At 43.2% G+C, this 11,326-nt stretch overlaps 1 protein-coding gene across 4 annotated transcripts in view; it reads right to left on the bottom strand.

Moving 5' to 3' along the window:
• Positions 1-6,644: 6,644 nt before the first annotated feature.
• Positions 6,645-11,326, bottom strand: part of PARD3B (par-3 family cell polarity regulator beta) — a 1,140,922-nt gene continuing 1,136,240 nt past the window's right edge. For all 4 annotated transcript variants that reach the window (XM_068967371.1, XM_068967374.1, XM_068967373.1 and 1 more), the window contains one exon: positions 6,645-7,002. In XM_068967371.1, coding sequence (XP_068823472.1) covers positions 6,645-7,002 — 358 coding nt within the window. The remainder of the gene's footprint in view (positions 7,003-11,326) is intronic.

The following is an 11,326-nucleotide window of genomic DNA, read 5'->3' as shown; positions in this document are numbered from 1 at the left end:
AGGCAAGGATTCATGTGTATATGTGTGTGAGAGAGAAAGAGAATGGAGGCAAGGATTCATTTTCCTTGACTGCTGGGCAACTATGTGTGTTATATATAGCAGTATTCTAGTACACATATAACTATGTGTTATGTACTGGTGTGCTGGTACTGTTTAACAACTGACTCTCCAGAAGGGGAAGAGTCCTGATTTGTAGGGTATGCTAATTCCTGTGTTGCGGATGCTTCGAACATGACCTATTTCAAGCTACCAATGTGACATCACTGAACATGGAGTTGGGAAGAAATGCAGACAGTTAGCTCCTGGGAGCTGGTTCAAACTGGCTCCATAATGCCTATGTTTTTGCTGTAAGTTGATTCTTAAAACAATCCCATAAGATGTATAGTCGTTTCATTTCACAAATGGTAAAACTGAGGCCTAGAGAAAGGAGCATTTTATGCAAGGTTATGTAGCTAATTAGTGGTTGAATCTAATTTTAGGAGCAGAAGGGCACAACAGAGGATGAGATGGTTGGATGGCATCACCGACTTGATGGACACGAGTTTGAGCAAGCTCTAGGATTTGGTGATGGACAGGGAAGCCTCATGTGCTGCAGTCCATACGTCGCAAAGACACGACTGAGTGACTGAACTGACTGACTGTGTGCAAGGCCAGTGTTCTTTCAACAAGACAATGCTGCCTCCAGACTAGTTTGGTCAGCTCTCTGTTTCATATAAGTTCCTCTGGGAGTGCAGGGCAGAGGTTGATATCACAGTGTGAGAGAGTGGTAGACAGTATTTAAGTGAATCAGTCTGTATTCCAATAAAATTTTATTTACAAAGGTGGTGGGGTCTGTATAGTACAGAGTTGGGTCAGAAGGAAGCTAAATAAGAGGCAGAGATCACATAGAAGGCTGCCGAGGGGAGCAGCTGAGAAGTGATGGTGCTGAATGAAGGCCATGGCAGCATGTTAGCAGGAATGGATGTATTTGACAGAAGTGCAGGGTGGAATTGCCAGCCTTCCATCTCATCAGATGGGGATGGTTATGGGCAAGGAGCAGTTATATATGGTGAGTCAAGGATTATTTCTGGATTTTTTGGTTTTTAACTATGAACTTGGTGGTACACTTGGTCAGCACAGGGTCTTGAGAAGCAGGTTTCTTTGGAGAAAGCTTGTTTTCAGTTTGGACAAGTTGAGTACAAAGGGCCTTTGGAAAGCCCAAGGAGGGATGTCCAGTAGGAAAGTGGAAATGCTTGTACTCAGGAGACAGATCAGAGCTGGAGATTGTGAGCAAATCAGTCTAGGATGGTAGCTGAAAGGCTGTGGATGAACTTAAAGAGAGAGTGCAAAGAGGGCTGGGAATAAGCCAGTAAAGTTGCTTGGGAAACATACGGATGGTCTCAAGGAAAACCAGCTCAGAATCCTGTTTCTTTAGACAGGGTGAGAGTGATCCTGGCATGAGAGAGGGGGTCAACTGTGCCTGATGCATTTGTGAATTCTGTGATGTGCTGCCCAAATCCCACTTCAGGAATGAAAGGCTACTACCCTAGCTACTGTGAATATGGCCCAAAGATGACCCCCGGCTGTCAATCCTTTTGGGGATTGCCTCACCTGAAGAAAACTGCCTGGTTCTGGGTCTCCCCTCCTTTCAGGGGTAGCCCATACCCCCTGACAGAGATGGTGGGATAAATGCCCCTCTCCCATGTCCGCACTTGGGACAACTCTATGAGGCCACTGAAGCTCCAGATTTCCTTGTGGAGATGGCTGAGCCCAAGCTGGAAGGGCACGCAGCTTAGCTTCTCCCTCTCTGCTCCATCCTATCTTTTTCCCTTGCCTTCTGTAGGTACTGAATCCAAGTGCTCTCCCGAATAAACACTCTGCTTGCTCATTCCCATCTCAGCAACTGCTTTGGGGGAGCCCAGCATGTGGTTAACCAGGTGGCTCAGTAGTGAAGAATCCACCTGCAATGCAGGAGACGTGAGTTCTATCCCTGGGTTGGGAAGATCCCCTGGAGAAGGAAATGGCAACCCTCTCCAGTTTTGTCTGGAAAATCCCATGGGTAGAGCAGCCATGGGGTTGCATAGAGTCGGACACTACTTATCGACTAAACAACAGCACGTGACAGACACTAGTTCCCTGTGTCCTCTGCCCTGTGACATTGCTATTCTAGGGTGGGCAGGACCAGACCTACCCATTCATTCATCAAATCTTAGCACAAATCAGTGGTGGGTGAAAACCAGGACTCTCTTACTGACTGAATAAAGCTTTATTTTAATGCAAAATAAACAAGAAAAATTTATATATTCATATATAACAATATCCAAAATGTTTCTGTGGTACAAATGGGATCATCCAAAAAAAGACCGTAAAGAATTCATTCTCCACCCTCAATCGTATGCCAAAATATGATTTCACATAATTTATCTTCAGAACTTATGAACAGACTTGGTATCATATTAGCAAAGGAAAACACTAGAAAAAGTGACTGTATAAACAGGTTTTGTTTGTATGTTCCCAGTAGTAAACAGCACTGCAGTCAGCATAGATGGAACGTAACACTGTCTGAAAGAGCTGAGTCAGGAGACAGTCTCGGTGGTTAGTTCACCCTCCGTCCTGCGCGGTAGTGAAGTCCACCTTTAAAAGTCAGGCTGTGTGAGATTCTATTACTATTTAAGGACACGAGGGAGAAAGAGTTCCCCTTAGAAGCTGAGCTGCATATGAGATTCTAGGCTTATTTTAGATATCTCACTTTCATTCTCTTTTTTATCAGAAAGGTGGCTTTGTAGGGATATCTTACGGAGACTCCTCTTTCTGCTCTCATTGTGGCATCATTTCCTCTTAAGTCGGTGTGAACTGGGAGTACAGAGAAACACCATCGTGGGCCGTTTCTGACTCCCAACACCCTCCTGCCTAACTGCAGTAAATCTGGACTGAGATATATTTCGCTCATGGACTCAGAAAGCAGCAGGGTGTCTACCCAATTTAGCACCGATTTGAAGGCTGTTCATTGTAAATTTCAGAGTTTAATGCTGATGGGAATTTTATAGACACACATTGCTGTCCACACTGAACTCTCTAGCTCTCTCTTTCCCCCTGAAAGGCTAAGATGTTCCTCCAAAGAAAAGGAAGGGACATACCAACCCTATGCATGGCAACTCTGAAACTTATCAGGTGGATTTCCTTCAGAAAATAGATTTCATTCAAGAAGTTCATAAATCTTTGGAAGGGATAATGAACCATGTTTTAATTTTGTTATTGGCGGCAAAAATCAAGCTACAGTGAAGTCTTGAGTCTCCTTTTATCAGTTCGTGTGCATAGAGTTTCCTCCTCGGGGTGACGGTGCTGCTAATTATAAGATCTTTGCTCTGTACTATACTGTGAAGTCAACACATACAGATCTAAAAACCTAATAAGGAGCTTCACAGTAAATTTGCCCCCACTTTTTGTTGTTACTCTACCATGATTTGAGAACATAATCCTGACTCTGAACTTTCCTTTCATCCAGTGATGTGATATTGTGGGGAAGCAAGATTATACCAGCGGTGATACTGACACAGCCCAATGACATGAACGGTTAGTGAGATGTTGTGTTTCTTCTCTCCCTTGTAGAGGACTGAGTTCGCCTGCATCTAAAAGTATTCTGTGGTCTGCTTTCTTACATCTCTCTACTCCTGCAAAAGGACAGAAAAAGAGCTCCTTAAAATATCTAGTGACTTGAGGTCAACATATCACTTCAAGCTCTGGATGACCCAGTGGTCAGATCAGGAGCCAGGCAGGTGTACATTGATGGCTTTTCAGCTCACCAAGCTCTCAGTGCCATCTTTTCCTGGGGGGCTATTTGCATTCTGAGCTACAAGGAGACACCTGACTGAGTTTTTCCAAGGCCAAAAATAAACCAGGAACTATCTCCTGCTACTAGGAGCCCACTGGTTATAGCCTGGTCTTCTAAACACTCTAAACAACCTGTTCTTCTAAATACTGGGAAAGAGTTCCATAACCTCTGGGTGGTGACAATTGGGTTGGCTCACAGGCATTTACAAAGCTTACATTCAAGCTGTTCTTAATTGTTACTCGACTTGATGAAGACTGTCATACATACAATGTTGGCTTCTTCTGGGTAAGGTCAAAGAGGTTCAAGCAAGAAAAGAAAACTGCTATAATCTTTTCCCACTACATTTCACAGTACATTCACATCCTTGGCTGCCCCCTCAGAATTAGCAATTGCTTTACTGCCTGTGTATACAACACAAAAGGGCTTCCCACGTGGCTCAGTGGTAAAGAATCCACCTGCCACTGCAGGAGATGCCAGTTCGATCCCTGGGTCAGGAAGATGCCCTGGAGGAGGAAATGGCAAAAGTCCATGGACAGAGGAGCCTGGTGGGCTACAGTCCATGGGGTGGCAAAGTGGGACACGACTGAGCGCACACACACTCAAAACCATGCTTGGAGCAGCGTTCCTTGAGACTTAGTGCAGGAGATACCATGCTCACAAGCTGCCAACATGGTGAAAATATGGGCATTCTTCCTACCGGGGCTGCTCTGAGTGTCTTACCGTCCATCACTGCCCCTTGGGGGAACTTGGCCTTAATCCAGACGGAAACCTCTGACTTGGCTCTATCCAGCAGTCTACAGAAATTTGGTTAAACTATGGAACATCCTGAAGAGCTGGCTTTTATTGCTTCAAAACACATCATACTTCTCTCATCTTACCATTGTCTTCTTGAAGGTTTATTTAGCTCGAGGGAAGGCAGCTTGCAGCTTGTTGGTAGGGAAACGCTATGGCTCACCTACAGTCCACCTCGAGGTGAGAAGGGCCCAGTGTTCAACCTCAGAACAAATTGCAAAGATTCTAAAGGTGCCGGGCTTAAGAGAGATGACAGAGGGCCAAAAACAACTCGACAACCTATTCTCAAGAGGGCCGTAAGTAAACTGTAGTTTAGAAGATGATACCTCTTAAAGTTCAGTAAATAACACTAGTTAAGTCTAAACCCAGCAGTTGCATTATTCTTGGTAACAGAACTATATTTTAAATTAAAAAAAAATACTAAACTAGGCAGGATAGATACTCTATGTATTCAATAACATCAATACGATAATTTATTAAATCCTAGCAGTCAGAGGTATTCTAATCTCAGCCAGAATATGTCTGAACTGAACTCAAGGCATTTCTGCGGGGAGGGAACGAAGAAGGAATGTAAAAAGGCTTAGAGGACTGCAAGGGTCACTGAGCAATTTGAGTTGCTGCTCCCATGCTTTGCTGTTTCTCAGTCTTCTCTTGTGTTCTCATTTGGGTCAGGGTTTAGAGGCTTTAATCTATGTTGAAATAAGTACAATATCTGTGCAAAGCTCTAAAGAAATTGGGATGGATTTTGGAGGTGGGGGGGTTTAGCTTTTCAAAGCCGTAAGACCTTTTCCCAACTGGAGACCCTGGCCTTGGTCTTGCTCTGACTTGTGCTATTGAAATATGGCAGCTGTAGAATGATTTAGTTTTATGCTCCTTCTCCCTTCTCTTCTGTTTGTTCTTTTCCTTTTTATTCTCTTCTTCATCAAACTTTTCAGAAAGTATTTTTATTTTCCGTTCTCCATACTGGTAATCACACACCTTCATAAACACGCACACACACACACACACTGCTACTGCTTGCTCGTTATCATTCCCAAAGAGCACCGTCAGCTCTTTCCTGACCCTGGGTGCATATGGTGCTGTTTGGCACTGAGTCTAGAATTGGCATCTCCAGAGCACTGCTTCCTGTGTGACCTAACCAGCGGGCCCTCTCTTTCCTGAGTACGTCTCAGCTCTCAAGTGGGAGTCTTAAAGGCCCCAGTTACAATAATGACAAGCAGGAGATTTGGGGATGAGTCTGAAGCCAGATATCTCTATGCTATCCTGCCTGGGATGTGGGAGAAAGGAAGGTAAGGACCACGGGAATTTTAGTCTTTTAACTTCATTGCCTTGATCCTAGGCATAGATTTCTTCTGGAAGCCCTGACTAGCTTTGTGAATTCTCCCAGGACACTAATACTGCATTCACATCTTTTATATAAAAAGCGAGGAAACATGAAATGCTTACACCAAGTGAGTGGTACTGAGAACCTGAGAAATTCTACAAATAAATGCAGCCTTCCTCTGGGTACAAAACATTTCAAGGAGCTCACTCTTCATGTTTGTTGTTTTCTCAATGCAAAGACTACTCTTTTAGGATGCCCATATTTGCAGCTACTCTTCACAGACTTAACAACTTAAGGAGGTGGCTGAAGCTTAGCCTCTGAATGGATGATGTCCCAGACAGAGCCTGGCCCCTCTCCCCGCCCATGACGCCAATGCTATGCATGTCTGTGTTCCAGAGAGTTGGCCATGCTGTAGATATCCACTGCTATTTGCCTGTTCAATTGCCACTCTCAGTGAACTGAACAATTCTAAATGTATTTCAAATATCAGGCAGTTTTCTTTTTATGGCCCTATCCTTCCTCTTCCTTCTGATTTCCCTCCCCAAACTCCTACTCCATTCTTTCTGATCAGTGGTCAAGTGTTGCAGCTTCAGTGAGAAAAATCTAATCTGTACCATAGAGAATTCTCGATAGGAAGAAGGCCTTAAGGTGTAGGAAGAACAAAGGTGATGCTGGATGTCTTCCGTCCTGGGCTGGGCTGAGCTTGGCGGTGTTCAGCTACACGGCTGCAGTCATGGGGTTCTTCTGCCTGGGATCCTGGGTTCGGTAGGGGTACTGATCTGGGCTGCTCCCTCGGGGCCCTGGTCTGCCCATTTCTGGGTAGGCTGGTACTCTGTGGTGCTGAGGAGGGGAAGGCGGGACATCTTGTCGGAAAGGTCCTTTGTGCTGGGGGGCTGGTGGGGGTGGGTAGTACTGGGGATACCGGAGATCTGTGACTCTCAGATCTGGGGGGCGAGGATAGCTTCCTTTGGGTGGATGCACAGGATGAGCCCCTGGGTAATAGGGAAGCTCCCTTTCCTTGTAGAGCCCCCGAGATGCCGCTGTCAGGTAGTCTACAGGGTCTGCTGGTCCTCCCCTGTTAAGAGAAGACAAGACACATATCAGTGACCACTAGCTGGCTGCCCAGCTGATGACCACATCCCTCAGCCTCCCGTGTGGTCTGGTGTGGCCACAGACTGGATCTGGCCAATGGGATGTGAACAGCCATGACGCATACCCTTAAAAGGAAGAAAGAGACCCTCTTCTCTTCCCTCCTTTCTGTTGGCTGCTAAGAGTGGCCATAGTTAAGATCATAAGGAAAAAGCCACATGCTGAAGAAGGCAGAACAAGAAGAAGAAAAGAGCCTGGTTCTTCTACACCATGAAGCCACCATGTCAGTTAGGTGCCTAAGAGAGAAATATTCTTCTATCTTGTTGATATGTTGGCCTTTGTTATAGTAACCAAGCGAGTTCCCTAAACAAGGCTGAGTTTGGCTCTGTTAATACTAGAACTGTTCACCCTCTTCCTTCTCCACCTCCCTGAACCCTGACATGGCGGTAGAAATGCACATGTTATCTGGAGTCATAACCTTCCCAGGGAATGAACTCACTTCTCTCCTCGGTCTGTGGGCTATTCTTTACACAGGCCATAGTCTTGGTCTAACTCTGGTTGGCTTCTGTGGCACATCTGTGTGGATTAGTATGCCCTCTTTCCACAGTTCCTGGAAGAAGTCCCAACCTAGAGTCTGGAATTATCCACCTGTAACTTTGATATGAAGCGATTCTACTGCAAAGTCAGTAAGTACCACCTAGCCGGTAGCAGATTGGGAAAAGTCAAAGCAGCTGTAAGTTGCACTGTGTAATGAGTAGGCACACAGAAAGGTCCAGGGCAAGAAGAAACACTAACATAAAGCGACCCTGTCTGGATCTCTCTGCTAAGACAACAAGCATCTTCTGATCCATTTGCCATAACAGAAGCAATACGTCTCTAAACAATGTACAGATGACTGCATCTTATCTAGCCTGGGGTTAAACAGATGAGTTCTGTTTGCAGCTCTTAAAATCCCATAAACCTTCTGTGCACATATTCCCTAACATCATGCCCAAATCCTCCCCACTTTCTACCATTCCTCTTTTTATTATTTCTTTTTCAAGGAAAAGAGCAACAGTAACAATTAATGGAAAGCTCTCCGATGTCAGAGTACAACCTGGTAGAACGCTTGAAAGAAATGACAGGGCTGTAAGAATACGGTGTCTGTGGTTAATCGAGCACTATCAATGAGGGTCACAATCACCCTGTAATCTGCAGAATTTGATGGGAAAACAGCTCTGTAAATTCCCCAATCAATGATGGTTTGACAAGCTCCAAGCTTGAGTCCATGTGGAAAGCAGCATGTGAACACATTCATAAGGATGAACAATAGAACTTTTCTCTCCTTTTTTATGTCTTAATTTGGCTATGTATAATAATGAAAGTTAGATCCTTGAGCCTGGGTTAATTTAGCTAGTGAGAGTTTTCAGGTAGAAAAATTAAATTGTTTGTGTACAAGTTATTATGGCATCAACTGTTATTACTCAGTGCAGTTTGCTTTGCTCTATTTTAAATTGCCCATGACAAACGGAGCACAAATGTGTAATCTGTCACCCCAGCCCTGGGAAATAAAGGATGGGGATTTCATCTTCTCTTTCCTTTGGAATATTTTTTTTTTATTTAGAAAACTTCCAGCATTCATTATATCTTTTATTGTACAATATTTTAAGCTCCCCCTCTCTCCCACCATGCTCATTTCTACTTCCTTTTGGTTCATGTTAGAGATTTTCAAAACACTTAAAAAAAAAAAACACACACACACACCAACACCCCCCTCCCCCAACCTGTGTTTTCTTTCAGAATCTACTGATGATATTTCTCTGCATGAAGTGAAACATGTGGTTTTTCTGCACTCATTTTAAGCCCTTGGGATAAATCACCGACATTTGCAACACACAAACATTATCTGCCTTAAAACGAACATACAATCAATGCTCCCTCCGGACCCTCTTAGCATGAATGTTTCCTGTTTAAAATTGAAAGAGAGAAAGGAGGAATTCCAGGCCTTGGACTTTTAGGGTCCTGTTCTCTCCCTGGAGATTTCTCTCTTTTAAAACAGAATATTATAAAAGACAGGCAGGCATTGTGTTTTTGTTTTTTTTTTTTGTGGAGAGACTAGCCAGATCAAGCGGTGACAGAGCAGAAGCCACCGTGATCGCCTCAGCCACCGCACGGGCTGCGTGCACACGGTCAAGTCTCTTCTCCCACGCCTCCCCCTGCCACTTGGTCACTTTGCGTGGCCAGGGGAAGCTGGGGGCAGAATTCAAGATAGTTTTGTGGACTCACATTGCTTCCTCTGAGGGGAGATTTTACGTCTGGGAATTTGCTTACATGTGGCAGAAACCAAGCGAGGTAGCTGTTCTTTGTCAAGAAATGAAATCATGGAAATTGTCTTTTTCTGTAGAACTCATCAAAGCAGTTATCCTTTCTAATTTTTCAGAGAGAAGACAAACAATGAGCGGGCCTATAAAAACACTCTTTAAGGTTCAAAGCGTGCTGGAAGAATTTTTCTTTCTTCAGTGGTTGGGGAGTGGGTTGCTGTTGTTTATAAAAACTCTTTGCTCAAAACTGAGGATTGGCTTTTATCAGAACTTCTCCGTGAATGTGAATATTGTGTGTGCACGCACACATATTTAAAAGAACAGTTTTTAGGGAGATAAGATGGCAGAGTAGAAGGATGTGAGCTCACCTGGTCTTATGAAGATACCAAAATCACAACTAACTTGCAGAATAACCATCGATAAAAAAAATCACTGGAACTGGCCAGAAAAGATATCCTACATCCAAAGAAAAAGAAGAAGATACAACAAGATGGTAGGAGGCATGTAATCATGATAAAATCAAGGCCCATACCTGGTAGGTAGGCAACCCACAAACTGGAAAGTAATTATATTGCAGAAATTCTCCCAAGGAGTTTTGAGCCCCACTTCAGGCTCACCAGCTGGCAGGTCTAGAAATGGGAGGAAAACCCCCCAGAAAATCTGGCTTTGAGGGCCAGTGGGGTTTGATCACAGGAATTCAGTAAGACTAGGGGAAACAAGACTCCACTTTTGGTGTAGACATGGTCTCATGCACACCAGGACACAGGGGAAGAAAAATAAAAAAGGAAAACAACAACACATGGAGGCAAAACAATATGCTACTCTAATCAACCAGTGAATCACTGAAGAAATGAAGATGGAAATAAAAAAATACCTATAGACAGATGAAAACATGACAATCCAAAACCTATGGGTTTCAGCAATACTGTTGTACCTGAGGAGGCAGGAAAAATCTCAAATAAAGAATACCTAAAGCAATTAGAGAAAGAAGAGCAAACAAAATCTAAAGTTAGCAGAAGGAAAAATATAAAGATCAGAGCAGAAAGAAATGGAGACAAAGAAAATAATAGCAAAGATAAATGGAACTGAAAGTTGGCTCTTTTAAAAGGTAAATGAAATTGATAAATCTTAAGCCAGACTCACTAGGAAAAAAAGAAAGAGGGCTCAAATCAATAAAATTAGAAATGAAAAAGAAATAATTGACACCACTGAGATAAAAGGAATCATAAGACAACTGCAAACAACTATATGCCAATAAAATGAACAACCTAGAAGAAATGGACAAATTCTTAGGTACAATCTCCCCAAACTGAACTAGGAAGAAATAGAAAATATGAACAGACCAATCATAAGTACTGAAATCGAAATTGTGATTAAAAAATTCCAAACAAATGAAAGTCCAGGACCAGATGGATTCACAGGTGAAGTCTACCAAACATTTAGAGAAGAGTTAATATTTCTGAAACTCTTCCAAGAAATTACAGAGGGAAGAACACTCCTACACTCATTCTATGAGTCTACCATCACCCTGATACCAAAACCAGGCAAAGATAATATGCACATGGACACATACACACACAATTACAGGCCAATATCATTGATGAACACAGACACAAAAATCCTCAACAAAATATTAGCGAACCAAATTCAATAGTACATTAAGATGATTATACACCATGATCAAGAGGGATTTATCCCAGGGATGCAAGGATTTTTCAGTATCCACAAATCAGTGTGATACACCATACTAAAAAATTGAAGAATAAATACCATATGATCATCTCAAAGGAAGCAGAAAAATCTTTTCACAAAATTCAATTCCCATTTACGATAAAAACCCTCCAGAAAGTGGCCAAGAGGGGACATACCTCAACATAATGAAGGCCGTGTATGACAAACCTGTAGCCTTTGTGTGAATCACAACAAACTGTGGAAAATTCTTAAAGAGATAGGAATACCAGACCACCTTACCTGTCTCCTAAGAAACCTGTATGTGGGTCAAGAAGCAAC

Source organism: Capricornis sumatraensis, chromosome 3 (assembly GCF_032405125.1).
Source record: "Capricornis sumatraensis isolate serow.1 chromosome 3, serow.2, whole genome shotgun sequence".
Lineage (NCBI taxonomy): Eukaryota > Metazoa > Chordata > Mammalia > Artiodactyla > Bovidae > Capricornis > Capricornis sumatraensis.
Note: the sequence above shows the minus strand (reverse complement) of the source record. Positions and strands in the feature narration are given on the sequence as shown.